Source organism: Geospiza fortis, unplaced genomic scaffold (assembly GCF_000277835.1).
Source record: "Geospiza fortis unplaced genomic scaffold, GeoFor_1.0 scaffold20, whole genome shotgun sequence".
NCBI classification, from domain to species: Eukaryota; Metazoa; Chordata; class Aves; order Passeriformes; family Thraupidae; genus Geospiza; species Geospiza fortis.
In genome coordinates this window covers 1705005-1725342 of record NW_005054374.1, presented here as the reverse complement: position 1 = coordinate 1725342, position 20338 = coordinate 1705005, and the positions used below count along the sequence as shown (strand labels likewise).

The window sequence follows — 20338 nt, the reverse complement described above, 5'->3', positions numbered from 1 at the left end:
TTAGACAAAGACACTGAAGAGAGGAAACTCGGCTTGGTTGGGTTGCAGCAAGTCAGTCAGGAAACACACAGTTCCTGAAAAACCTTCATACAGACTATATACACTTTCTAGTGCCCGGGAACCAGACTTAAATTCTTCTGTAAATAAGAACTCTGCAAACCTAAAAAAGAAAAAAAAAAGAGTTGGTTATTACTTTATGTTCCTTTCTGTCTACTTATTGTTTGGAAGCATCATTTTAATAACACTCTTTAACATAATTAAAGAAAGTAGAATGATCAGTATTTAACCTTTTCTGCAAATTCTACACTATCAAATTTCCACAAGAAACTGAGGTTCATTAGATCCAGAAGAGACAAACCTTTGCAATCTATGTGTGCATTATGCTTGATTAAGAGCTATAAACTTCTGATTTCTGTAAGATGTATCATAAAACAAATACTTTTTGATAACTTTTAGGATGCAAGCAATGTTTCACATCAATGCAACAAATTGTGTAATTCTGAAATAGCTACACAAATTAAAAAATTAAGCAAAGGGCTGAAAATCAGTCATCATCATTGCTATACCACTTCCTCTTGTTATTCTGTGCTGCAAGGGAAACAGTAACAAACATGGAATAGTATGTTTTTAAACAAGTACAGGAAAGTAGAGATACATAGTTAAAGAGAATTGCAGCACCATGACAGAATTTTTACTGGACCACATATGCTTGCACTCAGACAAAACAGAATTAACTCCGCTAGCTAAGCTAAAGGTGGGAATGATAAATTAAAAAAATATAAAATAACTGCACACCACATCCTATACTTACTTTCCACTTCTAATAATATGGAATAATGTTAAATACTCTGAAAAAAATCCTAACTAATCATGTTTTACCCTACTCCTGGACTTGGGTACACAGCTTGTCTGGGTTCTGCCATCACATCAGGATGGACCTGGATGCATGTGACCCCTCCACATGCAGCCCAGTTCCCTCTGTAGGAATCAGGCTCCTGGGCAGGGAGGGATCCTGGGAGAACCCAGGCAGCCTGGAAGGAGACTGCAGAGCTCCCACAGAGTGCACTCACCCAGAACTCACAGCCAGAATTGATCCTGAACCTTAAACACTCGGGTTACATCCGAGGATGGGGATGACAGACTCTGCTTTATCAATGTTCCTGAAACTTTCTGGTATTACCTAAATCCAGAAGACAGGAATGCTCACCTCTGTGCCCTGTAGATGTATTTGGAGTTCCCAGTGAGCCTGTAGAGCAGCAGGAACACATAAGCACTACCAGCCACCCCGTGGCAAATGCCAGGGCCCTTCTTCAGGAGGCCTTTCTGCCAGGTGAGCTCTCCACAGCGGATACAAGTGTCCAGATACTGAGGCTTCTTGGAAACCAGGTAAGCTTTGGCAAACAGATATGCAATGCCTAGGAAAAGAGCAGGGGGATTGTTTTTTGTAATAAGCACACCAAGGGTTTCAAAGGACACCTAAGAAAATAAAGATTAATACACTAAAATACTGCAGGCTCATGCTCTGCACGTCAGTGTAGCCTCAAAATGCTCCATGAGGGGGGAGTATTGGCTATGCTAAAAACACAGTAAATGTAATTATCCAACCCCTGTGACAATACCACTTTCAATCTTTTCAAGACATTATTGAATTTCAGGGTTTACTCCAACATTCCCAGGCTTACATAATTTTAAAAGAGCAGTCACATTTTTGCCTTTAAACACGAAACACTTAGCACTGTGTTCTATTGGCTGCAAATCCCCATTTACCTCACCTGCTTACACTGACAGAAACACAAGGATGGGCAAGGTAATTTCTTACACTGGCCACACATAAAATTTTACTAAATGAGAAAAAGAAACTCACTTTGTTTTTTCCTAATAAGGCATACACTGCTTTATTCTAGTTATACACAGTTATGCATACTAACTTCTGCTTAAAAAAAAAGCTCTTTGGTTTATTTTTAGAGGGGATTTAAATAAATTAATCACAATCTTCACCAGAGCACTGCACAGCTCAGTTCACAGTAACCTTATGGGAATGCACATGACATAACTAACTCAAGTGCCTAAGGAAATGTTCAGCTGACTTGTGGTGTGAATTTAACAAACACTGGAGTAGCTGAAGTGTTCTTGTAAACTACATCTGTGTTATTACCCAAGAACAGTGATGGGATACAGGTTTTTGGGGGAAGAAAAATAGCAATTAATGAATTTCCCTATCTCAAAGTGTAACCTCTTTATGTCCTTTGGGTTTTTTTTCACTTTGGTCGAATTTAACCTGAGATTATCTTCTACATGGAATCACCTAATGTGGAAAAGCAATGTGCTCAGCATCTGGCTGTGCATAGATCAATGGGAAAAGAACCTGGAGCTCCATGGCACCAGTGCACCAGCTCGTTCTCCCTCTCAATGGTCTCCCCCAGCTCAGGGGGCCAGTTGCTGTTCTGCTCCTGGTCCATCAGGAAATCCACACTCTGCCACACCAGCTCCTGATCTGCTGGCTGCAGGTACTCATAATAGGAGAGCAACATCTGCAGGATTGAGGAAAGCCCATGTGCTGCCCCTGGAAAGAACAGAAACAACTGAATTAGAGGGTGGGTTTAGGTCCTGTCTGCACCTCATTGCAACTCTTCCTTGGGATAGATTTCCTTGTCAAGAGCATGGCTCCTTCATCTTCTTTGTGCATACTGGAATAGTGCTTGGAATAAAAGAGTTATAGGTGCCTAACACCATATTTTACTACTTCTGTCATTTCTAGTTCCTCTAGCTTTGCAAAAAAATATGTATGAATTCCTTCTGCTGTCACTCTGATATGACTGAAACTCACTGTATGAAGTTAAACTGAACCTGAACTGAATTCTGTTTCAAGGTGTTACTCTTCTTAACACACTCCTGAATCTGGGCCATATATTTGCATTTGCTGAATGCAAATTGAAACTGGGCCATAAATGGGTATTTCCAGTTACTGACTGACAGTATCAGTGAGCTAACACCTGAATTTCAGTGCAAGAACTGTCTGTACTTGCCAGGGTCTGTGGAACACACAACTCAGTGACTGCTCTCTCTGCTCCCCTGCCAAGGAACTGAGAACCAATCTCACACTTTCTGCAGTGATTCTGTGCCTTGAGAAGCCCACAAGGGTCCTGCTCAGTGGCCTTTCCCCTCTGACCCAGCTGCCCATGAGGAGAAGGAGGAGGATGAATGGTCCCAACTGGTTCAGGAGAAATCCCACACTGTAGATTTTATGTATTTTATTCCTGAAGTGCCTACTAGCTCAGCATCTCCACACAGCACACTCTCAGAGGTGTTGGTGTGTTTTACTCACCAAGATACTCTGTTCCATAGTAGGAATACATCAGTGGGACTGGTTTCCTCTTCTTCACTGCATACTGTTTTCCTGATTCTAGTATGGCCAGGCAAATTGATTTAATTTGTGCTGCAGTCAGCACCTAAACAGAAACATCAAACAAACATCATATCTATTATTTCATTTTTAAGACATTTTTCAGGAGTCTGCTTTTTTGCCAGCGCACAGGATGCAGTACTGCCTTTAATCTTATAAATATGCTGTAATGTACATCATTATTAGGAGTTCCTTACATAACACAGTTGATTTACATAATGTTTCTCAAAACCAGAGTTTCATCCTGTCTCAGGAAGTGAATGTCAAATCCTTAGCTGCACAGATGAGGTGAAAAGAGGCCCTGTAAGAGTCTTTCCTTCCCAGAAATCCTTCAGTCTGATGGAAGCTGACAACAAGCAGCAGGCAAGCTGCAGAACAGCAGCCTGCAGACTGGGGGAAGAGGCATTAGGAGAAGACAAAGGAAAACATAAAAGAAGTAAATGTTACAGGCTTCATTGGGACACAACGACCCAGACAGATTTTTCTACAGACAAGATTTAAAAAAAAAAGGAAGGAAGGGTTACTAAATTGTTACTAAATCACTACTACATGTGAGGGTTCAGAAACCTCTTAGTAAAAGAATCAGACTTTCTTAATACAAGAAAATGCTAAGAAAAACGAAGTGCACGACAGGCTTCTATGAAGATAGGCTAGCTATGCCTGTGGAATTTTAGCATCACAAACAGGTAAATGCAGTCCCTAAAAATGACTAATGCCTTATTCTTAGAGGTGTCAGAAGTAAGACTGACAAATCACACATTTCACCAGACATGAATTTTTCCACATTAAGCATTCAGTGAGAGATCAGTTTTACAGGGTTTAACTACAACTCTAATTACAGGCAATTCACTGCAATCATCAGCAATGTCCTGTGTCAGCCACACCTGGACATTACTGACCAACACCTAGGCCAATTAAATAATTTAACCAAAATACTGTTTTAGCTTTAGGGGAAAGCCCATGTGGCAGCAGTACTTTGAAGAAATATATTTCAACTTGTGAAAAGAGAACTGAGAAAGCAAAAAGGAAAAATGACACAGAAAAAAAATGGAAAAAGCTGTAAAAATAATCTTGACAATATAAACGGCAATCCTAAAATTAACTAGAGTATCAGAAAATAATGTCTTTGAAATGTTTCTGAACACATTTGGGTTTGCTATAATTTGTGTTATCATAGGACTGACAATTACTTCTTCAGGTTTAAAAAATACTGATAGGTTTAATATGGAGACAACATCTGTTATAAACTATATTTTCTAACTTGGACCATAAAAGATGCTACAGATAATTAATGTCACTTACAACTGAAAAATAATGATTGAAAGACCTTGTTTGTGTGTCTCACCCTGCTCCATGATAACAAGTGAGTTTATTACAGCTGCTCCAAATGACTCTGGTATTTGTACAACCTGGAGAACAAGCTAGTTCTCATCTTGATTAGTGTTCTTTAATGCCACTGCAGTAGAATTAAACAAGCCATTAACATCTGGAGACTTCACTCATTTCCAGTCATTTTTAAATTAATTGTCTTAGCTTCACAGAATTTAAAGAGATGGTTTGAATCTTAGCAAATGAGGAGAGCAAAGACACGGTGAGAAACACTGAATTCTCTCCAGAGCTCTCATTTTACTGTCTTGAAATTTGGGGCCTACTCCTCTGAACTCCATACCTTGTAAAAGCATTAATAAGATCATCTCTTAAAAATAAATGTGAAGGATAGATTCTTCTAATTGTAATTCTGAAAGGCATGTGGGTTAAGAAAAATCTTAATCAGTTCATCTTCTGTATGTAATGATTCCTTCACTTAATATTATCAACTAGCCTTCAATACAAACCATGTTTTGCTAAGCTTATTTTTATGTTCAGCACACTTAATTTTTAAATTAAACTAATGACTGTTTTAGAATGCTGATTGTGTATTTTAAATGGATATGAACTTCTATCCAAATCCAGCCTTCCATGGTGTTGCATAAAGAAGTATCAGCTAGGTAAGAATGCACTGTTCACTGTTTTGTAATATAAAGTATGTGTAAAAAGAAAAAACACTTGAGCACTATGAATACCTAAACCTATACACTAGTATAGTATAAACTAAGTATAAACACACCCTTTTGACTGGCATAATGAAATATGCTAATGAATGTCACCTGTTTTTCAGAATGCAAAAGCAGCCCATATGCAAAGACAAGAAAAACTGTATTTAAAAGCGGGAATGAATGGTAGAAATCAACCCACCTGATCCACTTCCACATGACCAAAGAAAATGGTAAAGAAAATGACCTGTGTATCTTGAAAACAGCCTCATTTCTGGCCCCTTGAACTGATCTGTGGGCTTACACCAGGCAGATGTGCCCTAACTAACAGCTAAATAAATATTTATGTTGACTACAAATACCTTTTACAAAGTCACTCAATTTACAGTCAGTGTAGGGTTGCTGCTTGTTTCCCAAAACACTTACTTATGAAGGATTTGCATTTGCTCCTTATTCTGGGAAATGGCTGACAGGAACAGAAACTCTCACTTGCCATCACTATTAGTGGCCTGCCAGAGGCTGAATAATCAGCAATCACATTTAAGATCTCCATTAGTTTGACACATATTACTTCAATCAATTTTGTGTTAAAATCTCCTTAGATTTCTGTCACCTTACCAAAAAAAATTTAAAAAAACTGTGCTTTTCTCTGTATGCTCCCTCACAGTATCTTTAAAAAAACAGCTAAATCTTATGTGCAAAACAACAACCATAAAATACATTAATCATAACCACAGACAGTGCAACTGTGGTCCTACAAACTTCATTTTCATTTCAGTGTAGTCATTTCCTCGCCCCTGGGAATTACTGAAGTAATGTTTAATTAGGGACAGAAAAGAAACAGACTGATCATCCTCAGACTTTGAAGGGATAAATCATATATTGATATCACGTCCTCTAGAGCCATCAGATGCTTTGATGCAGAATAAAGCCAATATGAGAATATGCTACCTAGAAAAAAATTCATACTTGAGATAAGATGCATATTTTATTAGGGACAGAAAAGAAACAGACTGATCATCCTCAGACTTTGAAGGGATAAATCATATATTGATATCACGTCCTCTAGAGCCATCAGATGCTTTGATGCAGAATAAAGCCAATATGAGAATATGCTACCTAGAAAAAAATTCATACTTGAGATAAGATGCATATTTTGAGAAAATTCTTGAATGTCACTTAATACGAGCATGGGTAAAATAATTCTTTATCATGTTAGTACTTGAATGGAAGTCTAATGACACAAAGAGATATATTGCTAGTGCTTTAAAATTTCACCTTATTTCTTTTTGTATTCTTGAAGACATCACAACCTGTTCTACCACAGAATTACAGAATGGTTTGGGTTGAAGCCACCTTAAAGACCGTTTAGTTCCAAGTCCCCCACCATGGGTAGGGAAGCCTTCTACTAGACCAGGCTGGGCAAAGCCCCATCCACCCTGGCTTTGAACAACTTCGCCACAACAACCTGTTCCAGTGTCTCACCACCCTCACAGCAAGGAATTCCTTCCCAATATTTAGATATAAGTTGCTTTCTTTCAGTCTAAAGCCATTCCCCATTGTCCTGTCACTACATGTCCATGTAAAAAGCCCCTCTTAATCTTTCAGCTATTTATCAAACACACACATCATACATGTTCCTTTTCCTGGTTAAGTAGAGGTGGCCTGCCCACTTTAGTCAAAAGAGGTGATTTTGTCTCATTTGATGTTAGAAATGTTTATTTTAGCCTCCTCACTAGAATGAAGCTTGGAATGCATGCATTCCACATTCTACCAGCAATTTCTGTATCAGTTGGTCGCTGGAGTTCTTTATTTCCTGTTTTACATCATTGTCCACTGATGATGAGTGTTGCCAAATAATTGCTCCACTCACACTGGTGACAGCTTCATTCCCATATACCTGTTACTTTAAGCACAACACATAGGCAGCACTTTAATACTTTCTGTTTGTACCACTGTCTGTGTCTAGGAGCCTGACTTGCAGTAAAAAAGCCACGGTGATTGTTCATAAGGTCTCTCCATTTTTCTCTGGTGCCTCTGCAGACAATATGCCTTTTCCCATAAAGGCACTCCACAATTTTGTGAATTACTTAAGGCAGGTCTTTTTTTCAGTAAATCCCTGTTAAAAGGCAGCCAGGAAGTGCTATGTCTATAGTAATCACAAAGCATCATTCTGCTTTTTGTTAGCAATCTCTCACCCTGAGATTGTTTAGTTGGAAGTCAGTAATTTCACAACTCCTTTTAATCTACTAAAAAAGATTTTGCAATTATTGGTTATGACAGTGCTAAGCCCCACGTATGTATTTTGAAAACTGCAGACAGAAATCTTGACCTTGAGGATTAGGCAGAAAGCAGCAGGATGAGCTGTTCTGATTAGAGTAACATTTTCAGCACTTTTTCATTCCTCTGAATGCTTGTACAAACCCCTTGGCTCATTTTGAAAACCACTGCTACATCAAACTGCATACTGTATGGAGCGTATTTGATGCTGTAAGCTTTTAATTCTTTTAACAGGTCTGTATTTATTTCCTTAGAGCTCTTTCCTGTGACAGAAGGCATTACTGAAACCAAGTATCATGATCTTTTGATAGATGCATGAGCACTTTTAGGAGGTAACAGCTACAGTTACATTATTACGGAAAAAAACTTCTACGCACATAAAAACATTTTATTATGCATCTAACACATCAAATCTCTCTCTATTACACTTCTAACGAGCCACTTACATGAATTTGATCGTACACTATTTCTGATGCTGTACAGAGTGTCAAAATAAGCTGAAGAAAATGGGTCAGTCTGCAAATAACATCACAGGAGCTTTGCCATTGCTCTCCCATGCTGGTAGCCCAGCAGAGGGAGCCTGTGAATTAGTTATAATTCAAAATGCTGCAAAAAATGATATACATATTTGTGTTCAGCAAGACAGCAGACACTGGTAATTTCATGATACTTACAGCAGCACATGGTATTTCAGTTCAGTTCAGTCCTTAAGCTTGATCTATTCCTGCCAAAGACAGGGACTGGCATTGTTCAGGAACCTTTCCATGCAATGTCACAGCCAGGTTTTTCTCTTTCAGATGACGATAATACCTGAAGCCGTGGAAGAGCAGCAGGTACAATAACAGGGTCTGCCTCCCTCAGTGTTATTCCAGTTTGATTGATCTACCTCTCCTTTAGCACAGTGGGAAACACAGCTCCAAGTACACGGACACAGCAGCTCAGGACTCTGCTTCCCTCATGAGCACTGTCAAGTACACCCTTCTTTTAAAGATAAAAAAATATATGGTTCTAAATCTCCTGAAAACTTTGGTCAATAAATTAGTTTCAGAAGTACAGTTCCTAATGCAGTCTGTTCGATACTGTAACAGCACCATGTGTTGTCTTGAGAGTGTACTTCCCCAGATTTCTCACAGTAACACAACTGACAGTGACAGTGCGGTCAGACTCAGAACAACTACTGCTATGATTCTGCCAGTTCACTGGAAAATGGTACTTGACTGTAATCCTGAGTAAGTCAGACTTCCCTACAGATCCCATTGGCACTGCTTGTTTTTAACATGTGAATTTGGGTGGGTTTGAGGCTTGCTCTTTGCCTCAGCAACATGGACCAGAACAGCCAGTCCTGTCCTGTTTTGTGTGTCACTGATCACGACTCCAATCAGAAACTAAAGGCTGTCTTTATTCCCGATGAATCAGATTACTGGCAAATAAGACAATACAGAAATTTTGTTACGTTAACAGAGTACAAAACTTCCACAGGTCTTACCTGCCACGACTGTGTACCACTGAACCTATCAAATTCTGCTGTTAGACCCGTCCTTCAGAAGGGGAACATGAAGTGTTGCAGAAAAGGATGGAGCACAACAGTCACTGTAGACAGGTGGCTGGCTCAGAGCAGCTGGTGCTGCTACACAGTTGGTCAAATGCACTGGGCATCTCAATTCCTTATGTCTCCACTTAAAAAATTGAGAGTTTCAAAGAAAAACAATTGTTTCAAAGAAAAACAATTTGTACAGCATTCACATTTTCTGAACATGATTCCTTCATCCAGGGTTTTTCCCCTGGGAAGCTGAAAGGTAGCAAGAGGCCTCAGAGAAAAGAAAAACAACTCTTGTCTCATTTGCTTCTCCTGTGTTGTGCTCACATGTGGAATGTGTTTGGAGATTGTTTGCCCAAGGTGATTGCTTGATTGGACTCTGCTGTGAGTTGTTTTGACTCACTGGCCAATTAGGGCCAAGCTATGCTGGGACTCTGGAAAGAGTCACAAGTTTTCATTATTATCTTTTTAGCATTCAGTAAGTATCCTTTCTGTATTCTTTAATATAGTATAGTATTCTTTAATATAATATAGTATCATAAAGTAATAAATTAGCCTTCTGAGAACATGGAGTCAGATGCCTTTGTTCTTCCCTGCCATGGCGCTCACTGTGAATTTACAATACCTTTGTGGTGGGTGACAACATCTGGGGTCTTTGTGTGCACTGTCCACACACACATTTGACAATCACTCCCTTGTGATTGTCACTGATGGGCATTTTCATTTGTCCTGGGGTAAGAACACCAGGCAGGAACTGGAGGAGTGCCCAGTTGGCCGAACCTCCAGCAGCATTTTAGCCCCTTTTGCAGGCTGCTGTGTACCACAGTCAGTGGCAATAATCACAATTTCCCCCACACCTGGAATGCATTCAGCTCCCTGGCAGGAGGGTGCAGCCAGGTGGGCATTGGCCTCTTCTCCCAGGTAACCAGGGACAGGACAAGAGGACAGAGCCTGAAGCTGTGCCAGGGGAGGTTTAGCTTAGACATTAGGAAGAATTTCTTCACAGAAAGGTTGATCAGACATTGGAACAGACTGCCCAGGGATCACTGTCCCTGGAGGTGTTTAAGGAAAGACTGGATGCAGTGCCATGGTCTGACTGACACACTGGTGTTCAGTCACAGGCTGGATCTGATGGTCCCAGAGGTGTTTTCCAACCCGATTGTCTCTGGGATTCTGTGATTATGCAAGCAATCACACAGTTCCTGCTGCATTCTTTTCTTAGGACATTTCTCCCTAGGAGTTCTCATCTTAGGACAAATCACAATGCCCAGAAGACACAAGGGGAAGGGAGAGAGTGTGTGTGGAGGGGAAGGAAGCACAAGAAGACCTGAGTATCTTTTGTTGCTGCTGCACTTTTCTTCAAGCTCCCCCTACCCTGAATGAAGAGAGAGGGAAACATGAGTTTTTTTCTTAGTTACACTCAGGCTGTTACTCTGCTGTACCAGGGTGTGGCTGGATACACCTATCAAGCTCTAAAACAGTGGCTCTCCCACATCCTGGGAAGGAAAACCAGTTCTCCATCACTATCATTACTTGAAGAAAGTAGGGAAGCACCAGCCCCCTGCTCTCTGCTGCTGGAGAAATGAAGCAGGGAGGATGCCAAGGAACAGATCCCAGATCAGAGCAGTTCAGATAATCACATGATTGAGGAGCTATCAGTCTGCCCACTGAGAGCTGAGGCCCTGCTCAGCAGCAAAGCCAGCAGGGCAGTTTCAAAGCCAGCAGGGCATTTCTCAGGAGGACAAGTCCAATCCCAGGAGAAGGGAGGTATCCCGGGATGCACTCCTGTGCTGAGCCTTTTGAGCAGCAGCTGTCTGCACCCCAGCTGCATTCCTCTGCTGCCTAGTCGAGGGTTAGAGTTACCACAGAGCACAGAGAGCCAACAATTTAATTTCAAGCATCTCTCCCTAGAATTGCACCCAAATTCAAGAGCGTGAATTGAAAAGCATGTTTAAAAACATTAAAAAGATTTGCAAATTAAGTGACAAACAAACCCAGCACTGCTTGGAGAGGCTTTTTCTTACATTATGGAATTCTACCCCAACCTTTTTCATCCAACATGTAAAATCCTTTTTTTTCCTTTTTCACTGTTATTACTGACTAGCCACATAATGCATGGCTGAGCAATTTTGGGGCCACAGACCCTGGGAACTGGAAAAAATGGGTGTATCAGAGATCACCTTTCTGCAATCCACATCCTTGTTTGGAGCTCCTGTGTATCAACCACTCCTTCACCAGACACAGGAGCAGTTTATGAGAGCTGCAAATAAGCAGAGGATTACTGCTGCAGGGATACTGCTTTCCTTCCCATTCTCCCCTCACAGGTAGGAAGAGGATTATTCATGCATAAACTTCATCAGTGGGAAATCCTTTGACTCTCTTTAGTCTCAGTCAGAAAGTAAATCAGTGCATGAGCTCTGTAATTGGCTCATGCCAAAACCACAGCAGAGTTGTCAATTCCTGATGGGAGATTTATCCTTCTGCACTCCAGACAGGTGTCCCTGGCAGTGCTGCATGATGATGACAAACACCTCCCAAGCTGGGCACTTGCACTCCTGCAGGGGAACAGTGTGCTGTAGCTGTGCTGCCCCAGGATCCCATCCCATTTATAACACTGCCAAGCAAGGAACATCTGCTCTGCCTGTGAATGTTGGAGCAGCTTACTGCCCCTTAACAGCAGCTCCGCTGGTTCTCTGGAGGTGATTCCATGCCTCCAGCTGTTCCACAGACATTTCTTGTGGTAGCAAAGCTGTCCTGGTGCTTGGGCTGGAACATGAATGCAATCCATGCAGAGGCATAAGAAGTACTATCCATGCTTCCAGCTCCAGAACAGCAGGAAACAGGATTCATGAAACTGCCCTTGCAAGAGACAAAACCTTTGTAACCAGCAACGAGAGATCCCCTCCCCAAACACTGCATTAACCCATGGCTTTAGTCTGAATTTAAAAATTATTCAAGTCCAGTTCATTTGGGCACCATTATTTGCTGCTAGGAACTCAGGCAGGCTGCTTCTTGGGAAAAGGAATTTATTACTTTTTGCACACATTGGCAGATCAGCGTGAGATGGGCAGAACACGACTTTGATTTAGTCAGTGAAGGCTAACATTAGTCAAAAGGAAACTGACCTAGGCTTAAGAGTTCTACAAATGAAAATGACAACTGTATCTAGAAACCAAAGAAAGTTGATGAGCCATATCTGAAGATGACTTGAAGGTCTCCAGAAAGAACTGGACGCTTCTGTTTCTTCATTCTTTTACTTCATCAGTAAGAGATGTGAGATCCCAAAAAAAACAACCCCAAATGAAATTAAGAGATTATACTTAAAAGCAACTATGTCATACAACAAATTAAAAGTAGAGGATGAGGACAGAGAAAGATTGATTGTTAATTCCTTGAGAATATCTCTAAGGAAGCTCATCATTCAATGCATCTTAAGCAACACCATATCTTAATCACTGCCAGTAATGGAAAAGAGCATTCTCAGCCTCATGCAGCACTTTATTTTTTCAATTTGTCAAAGTCACTTCAACTATTAGATCATTCTTATGGCATTTAATATCAAAGTCCTCATTGACCTGAATGGGTCCTGACTGTGGAGACTATTACTCCTGGCAAGTATCACGTAAGAAATGCTGAAAACTTTACAAGTTTGTTAGGGTTTCTTAATCTTGCTAGTAACACCATAGGGATGGCTCATGGTTTGCTGGAACTGATAATTATGTCCAAGTTAGCCCTTAAAGACTGAGACTTCGGGAACATGAAGTACTTGACAGAGTAAAATGCTGACCTCACTTGCAGAAGCTGAGTAGAGACAATTAACAGATACAGCTGAGATCCAGTTGAGCAAATATCCAACTCTTCAAGCATTGATCCTACTCTGATTTCAGTCAGTTTGAGGGAACTGACTAGCACATGCACTGCCATTCACTGCTCTACACCAATGTGGAGTTCATGGTTAGTGCCAATAAAAAATATTCAGGCTTTTTAAATCACTTTTTTCCAAGGCTCTGCATACTGCATGCCTACTGAAAAAAGCTGCATTTATAAGCAGCAGTTCTCCCTCAGACTCTCAAAGAACTGTCAACAAATATTCTCATGAAGACTGTCTCCTGTGATGAGCCAGGCAACATGTCTTCTGCATCTAAATGAAAAAGACTAAAAATTTCAGTTGAGGTATGAGGCACCACTCCCCCAAAGCCAGAATTCCAAATAATGTATTTTCTGTGGAGGCAGAGCTTGAGCTCTACTCATGCTATAGATCTTCTTTGCTTCCACAAATACATTGTTTGAAGAATTAAAATTAATAGGTTTGAAAAAATAAAATAAAGGATTGCAGTTTATATACACACCAGCAGATTTTATTGGATCAAATTATCTCTTATCTTGCTGGACAGTCAGTTTAACAGGAATTCACTTGCCTTTCAAACTAATATCCCATGTCATGGTTCACAGATGCAGCTGAGACTCAGACATTTACAGTTTTCCATGGAGAATTTTTTTTCTGTCAGGACTGTTGTCTTATGGATCAAGAGTTCTATAATCATTATAGTGCAAGGGCTCCATATCTCCAGAGTTTCATACCTCCTCGATGGTTCTCGTATGCAGCTCCTCTAAGCACTGACTCTTCCCGGTCTTTGCAGCAGCCATCTGACTCCGCTTCCCATCAATCCACTCTTTTATACCACTGTTCTTATTGGCTACAGGTGTGGCCTGTTAAGATCAGGCCTGCTCCCAACCTTTAGTAATTGGTCCAGCTGCAACTCGTTGGGGGATAAGATTACATTCTATACCACCTTCATTTACCCATCCTGTATCCCCCCACAAGGACTACAGGATTTGGCCTGGACTACACCTGTCAAAAACATTTTACCACTTTTCAACGAATCAAATATTACAATGTAAGCAGTTGTACATCCACTTAATTTTACATATAAAGTGTGTTGCTGGGCGTCATAGGTTCATTCTTTCTTCTTTGTTTGGCTTCCTTGGAGTCTTTTTTTGACATAGTTGAAACTCACAAAATATGCCAGGGACATCTGAAACTCAGAAAAGAGACTTCACTCTATACATTTTTAGGCAGCCTTATATTTTTTTCCCACTTTATGTTAAAATTACTGCATTCCTTATCTGTCACTATCATCCAGTTCCTTTTATCTTCCTCATGCAAGAATTCCCAGTCTACTTCCAGTGCCTGCAGGCTTCTTCTGGGAGTGTTCAGACCTCCTCCTCCTGTACAAGTGAACGTGCGTCATCCACAGGCTTTCCAAACTAAATAAGAAAACAGAAACATCTCCTCAAAGCCTCGTGGCAGAAGTGCTGGAACCAAAAAAAAACCTGATGGAGGAGGAGAGGCTGCAGAAAGCAGCATTTGGAAAACTGTCCATAAAAGACTGTACAGCTTGTTACTGTTAAAACTTGCAGAAATTAACTACTGCTCATTCCTTCGTTTGTTTCAAATTAAGGCTCAGAAAGAGAACACAGTTGCTGCCAGCATCGGAGGCTCCTAACTACAGTGCTTTCAAGGCACTGGAGGTTTTTTCCACATTTAAAATGAATAAAAGCTTGGGCTTCCATGCTGACATGCTGCCTAGGGATGCACAGAATGCCCCCTGTATAATCCAGGTACAGCTGTAACAGCTCAGCACCTCAGAGGAGTCCCCGACCTGCTCTAAATGTGACACTCAGGGAGGAGAAGGACCTGAATTGGGTGTGACAATTCTCCCAGAGCTGAGAGCAGGGCTGCTACCTCTGCTCCGTGTATTGCAGCACTGCAGAAAGCAAACAGAAAGTGTTAGGGTGCATGAGAGTAACACTGAAATGATTATTTAACAGCTACTTTAGCACTGATTGCTTTGTTCTTTCTTCGGATAATTCTCTGGGTCTGCTCTCCCATTATTGAAATAAACAAAACAAACAAAACAGGATGTCAAGCAGAAACAAGTACTTTAGAGGTAATTAAGAAATTCTTCTAAGTGAAGCTAACATCTGTTTTCTGGACAGGAGATAATAAGTTAAAGGGGATAACGTGTTAAAGAACACAAAAAATTACTTTATCTTGCAATGTATGAACAAAATGATGGTTTATGAAAAGCTGCAAATTTAAAGGCAAAACATCTCTCTGCTCCCCCAAGACTCAAGTAAGCTAGGGAAATTATTTCTGCAAAATTTAGCTGAGTTCACTCACAGTGTGCAATTTTAACAAACCAACTGAACTTTTCCATAATTGGGAATTTTTAGAAAGATCTTTGGCCTGGCTGCTGGAAGTGCTCCACTGCTCCAAGTGAATTAAATTTGAATTCTTCAGAGCCCGTGCTGCGTAAATAAATAATTTAACACCTTTCAACTCCTCCAATATTACAATGCAAGAACATTTATTCCTGACTGTGAGAGACTGGAATGTTAATGGTTAATGACTCAAACAATTTCCCATTTGTGCTTTGCACCCCCTGAGGGGCAGGCAGTGAGTTTTGGGTGGCAGGTGGTGAAGCCTCTGGTCCCCATGAGACCAAGGGTGTGAGCACCCAGCACCAAGGGCTACAAGCCAGGCCTTGAGCCAGGTAAGATCCTGCAAGGTGGGATGGTGCTTTTCATCATGCCTCGGTTGTAAAACTCCCCCTGCTTCCCCAGGGGAAGGTCCCGAGGATGTTCATCCCCTCTGGTGGGGCATAACTGGCTCAAATAAGTTCATGTGAGAGGCAAGAAGGGCTCTTAAACCATCAGAGACCCCCAAAGCACCTCCAGGCTCATTTCTGAGGCTCCCCCCAAAGGACTGAAAGTTCTCCCAGCAGGGAAGGCACTTGGGCATTCTCACCAAGCCTAAGCACACATTAACCCATTGAACTTCGTGTTTTGGGGGCCTCCCCCACTCCCAATGCATCAAGACTGTGACCACCACTTTGATCTATGGACATCAAAATTGCATCAAGTCTCACTGCAGGATTCACTGGTGGGATATCTTTCTACTCTAAGGCTTTTTTTCTTCTCCCTTGTACATTTACTTGAGTGTTATTTTTATGCTTTTATATTGCTTTATTACTAAAGATAATGGTGATCAAAATTATTATTTTTGGCCACATACCTGCTCTCCTTTGCAACCAAACTGTTCCAAAATAAACCCTATGGATATATATCTACAATAAACCCTATGGATACATATTTACAGACACCAATCATTCAGTGTTGTTTCATTCTAATCTGTCCCAAGTGATCTCCTAACAAGAAGCTGGGTTACTCTTGCCTCCAGGGATGGGTCACAACACTGCCAGATGTGGCAAGGCCAAGTCACAGAATCAACTCCCAGAACTCAGCCAGTCAATTCTGGAAGAAAAATGAACCCTTGTGTTTCAGAGCACAAAGCCAGTCCTCAATGAAAGCAGGTTAGTCATGTTACAGACAACACATTTCAGAACCACTTTCCACAGACATTTGTGTAGCTGAGTCATCTAGCACTGGTACAAGACATTAAAGCAGATGGAGCACTAGAAACAAATCTTGAAGGAGAAAGATTTGTTTATACACTAGAGTGCTCCTCACTGCAATCAAGTGGAAGCATCCAACTGTCCATGCTGTGCTGTGTGTGAAACAGTTTGAAAACTGTAATTTAAACCTGTTGTGCAGTTCCTGTGCCTCTGCCATGCTGCAAGCAACAGTTTCATCCCTTGCTGCCACTTCGGGTGACAAAGACAGCGTTTGGGGCACTTCCCTCCAGGCTGTGCTCTGAGGAATGTTCAAGTATTAAATGGGAATAATTTCAATCAGAGGTGCAATGAGATGCTCCAGCCATCAGTGCACTCTGCTGAGAGGCATCAGCTTAAATCACTGCCCTGTGTCAGAAAAAGAAGGGAGGGGAATTTGAATTGCCAGGTCTGTGATGAAATCTCAAGGTTATAGCATATATAAAAAGGAAGACCCCCACTTGCCCTGTAATTTGCTCAGAGCCCATTTGGTCTTAACATCTGTAAGGGTGACAAGAGGTGAACATTCTGCCCTTGCTACTGGGAAAAGATGTGATGCCAAATTTGCTTTCACTCTGCAGCAGGTCAGACCCTTGGGGCTCTGTGAGAAGAGCCCTTGCAGCAAACTGGGCTATGTGGGATGTGCTCCCCAGCTGCAGCTTTACAGCCTCCTCTGGAGGAGGCAGAGATGAGTTATGGCAGGTGAGATGCAGTGCAAACTGCCACTACCTGTGGGAAAACTGGAAGGAGTTGCATAAATACCATGGAGAAAGGACAGCACTGTAAATCTGTGCCAGAGCTCCACAGATGGTGAGTGATGGAGCTGCTGGCCTATGAATTTTGGCATGGCTTGTGTGACCCCCAGCACAGCACTCTCAGGATTTGCATGCCTATCAAAACATGCCCAGAAGATTTTCAGGGCACAAATCAGGTGCCTTGGACATTCAAGCCAATCCAACCTTATTCAACAGCCCAGGAAAGTTTTGACTACAAAACTTTTGATGCTTTGGCATGCCAGGTGAGTTTTAGGCAATGGAAGGATCTGAGGATTCACAGAGAGTGAACACATGATATGTTGAATGGTACAGATGTGTAAGGAGTCCAAAATGGCACTGACCTTGTGGATGGCATGTTGTGATAATGAGAACTGGTTATGGCTTATCATTTATTTTAGCTGTTCATTCCCATGGAGAATAAATGCAAAGGAATGTAAGGAGAATTTACATTAAAGCAAGTGCTGACCTCTGACGTATTCAGGCCCTGTCATGTCCACCTCACTTGAATCTCACTTTCTTCCTAGCATACAAGATAGGTATTACAGATATTTCTTCACAGATGCATGTGCTTACACTAAAAAATAAAAATAAACTTTGATTTAGCTCATTTTTTCATCTCTTGAACTGTTCTCATACTTTCCCTCTGCCTGTGCATAATGTCTGGCACTTGCTTCTGTTTAAAAGCCAAAGCAATTCTTATCCAGATATCTGCCTCTTCTGGATCATTAATGAATATAATAAATTAGGCTGGTTGCTACATCAGTCCCTTATTAGTACTTATGATTAGCTTTGCTTGTGGTTCTTCCAGCCAAATCCAAATCCACAATGTCCCATCCAAGCCAGCATCAATTAAGTTTTCAAAGAAGATTATCTTTGACACAGCATCAAAAGACCTATTCAAATGTAAACAAGGTATTGGCTACTTTCATCAGCCACTAATTTCATGATTCTGTTGTTTACAAGAAGTGATCCTGCTTGTCCCAAAAGACTTCTTTATTCCATGTCATGCTGCTTTATATGCACAGGTCTACTATGCAGATGTATGGAAGTATGTCTAAATATTTGCTGCTGAAGAACAGTGTGGCTACCTGTGAAATTAGTTAAATGAGGTAAATGACACAACAGCATCATTCAGAGGCTAACTAAGGCATGAATTAGTCACTTGAAAGTAGCACCAGCACTGCCTTCAAGCAGAGGGAATTCTAGAGAACTCCATGCTGGCATCATGCCACTTTTACTTTGTGTGATGATCTGCAATTTGTGCCATGCCAATAAGCCACTGAATAGAAACATCAACTTAAGCTACAGGAAGAATGCTGACAACATAATGCAGGAAAACCAGATGAAGGTGATCAAGTCCTCTGAGTCATCTGAATTTTACTCTATCCTTAGACTGTGGTAGCAGCCTGATGTAGTAAAAATCCTGATGTCCTGTGTGTGGCTCCCAGATACTCCAGGGCACACGGACAAGATGGCTCTGAAGCAAAGGACAGTAACAAAAGAGTTTCCAGGGGCATGCAGTGCCATTAGTGCTGCCTGGAAATATGCCTACAACTCCAAACACAATCCAAGTCATATTTCAAATACAGACAGTCATTATAATGCAACACTGCCACATTTCAAGGGCAGAGTAAGAGTCATGGGATTTATCTGAGGAAGTGTGGAATTCTGGGCTCTTTAAAACCTAGCCTACTTGGTAAGTAATGGGATTACTATCTGTACTTTCCTCCTAGTTGCAAGATTGCCATTTGGTACTATAATAGAATTAGGAACATTTTATCTATCTTCCCTTTGTGCTACTTTTTCTCAGTTCTCAGTAAACCAAGCAGATTTTGGGAAAAAGAGACTGCTGTGTCAGAAGGCACAGTTTAGATTACTCTTAGAGTTCAAACCTCACACAGCAAGGAGGAAGAATAAGAGCCATGAGACAAATCACACCACTGCCAATAGTAATAAAGAAATATTCACAGCACTTGGCCATTAGCTTGCATGTAATTAACTAACAGGAAATACAATTCCTCATCTTACAGATGACACATGGTGCCCTGGGAGCACTCAATGCCATCTTCTCTTTTGCTGGATTTGTCATTTTACATGATTGTTCTGTGCAGCCCCACAGGAGGAACTGAGCAAAGTGAGGCAGGAGGGCCCACACAGCTATTTCTGGACCTACAGATCACAAACGTGTTTTCCAAGGCAAGCTTGTTAAGTCAAAATACATGTATTTAAAACTCTTTACCAGATGCCTTTCGTACCCTATTTTGTGTGCTTAATATTCTGATGCCCTTGGAATAAACCAGCTTCACTTCAAGGGCCTGGAAGGACACTGAAGTCCTCTGATGTCTGTCATGCAGCATCTGAACGAGATTCCACAAAAATAACACCAGGAAAAGAACCTCCCTCATAGCCCCCGTGCTTGAGGGGTGTCTGGCCATCTGCAGACACTGGAAAGAATGTTTTCTCATCCCCTGGCCTGTAATTCAGCTTGCAGAAAAAGGTTTTGTCTTTTTCCCCTGCTGCATCCATGGCTGCTCACACATCACCTGGGACAGGGAACTCTCCTCCTCCACTGGCAAACAGCACCTGAGGTGTTTGATAACTCAGTCAGGAGATAATGTTCCTGCAATGCAGGGCCACAAGCACTTTTAGGGTATTTTTGGCCTTCTTTCAATAGTGGGGCATGGTCTACCTCCTACAATCATCCAGGCATTTTCACTGACATTCAGAGCCGCAGGGCTGTGAGGCCCTTGAGAAGCCTTTGAGCTGCAGCATGCACTAAACCAGAGAAAAAAGAAACCTTTATACCAAAACTTTTCAGATCCACAACCTTCCCAACTACCTGCTAGAAGCAGGAA

General features: G+C 41.3%; 1 protein-coding gene across 1 annotated transcript in view; it reads right to left on the bottom strand.

The window, feature by feature from the left end:
- The window catches only part of LANCL3 (LanC like 3), a 33669-nt gene continuing 13331 nt past the window's right edge, over nucleotides 1-20338 (bottom strand). The window contains exons 4-7 of the mRNA XM_031060193.1: nucleotides 3326-3449; nucleotides 2366-2563; nucleotides 1208-1415; nucleotides 1-160 (exon numbers count right to left, since the gene is read on the bottom strand). Of these exons, the coding sequence (XP_030916053.1) occupies nucleotides 1-160; nucleotides 1208-1415; nucleotides 2366-2563; nucleotides 3326-3449 (690 nt within the window). The remainder of the gene's footprint in view (nucleotides 161-1207; nucleotides 1416-2365; nucleotides 2564-3325; nucleotides 3450-20338) is intronic.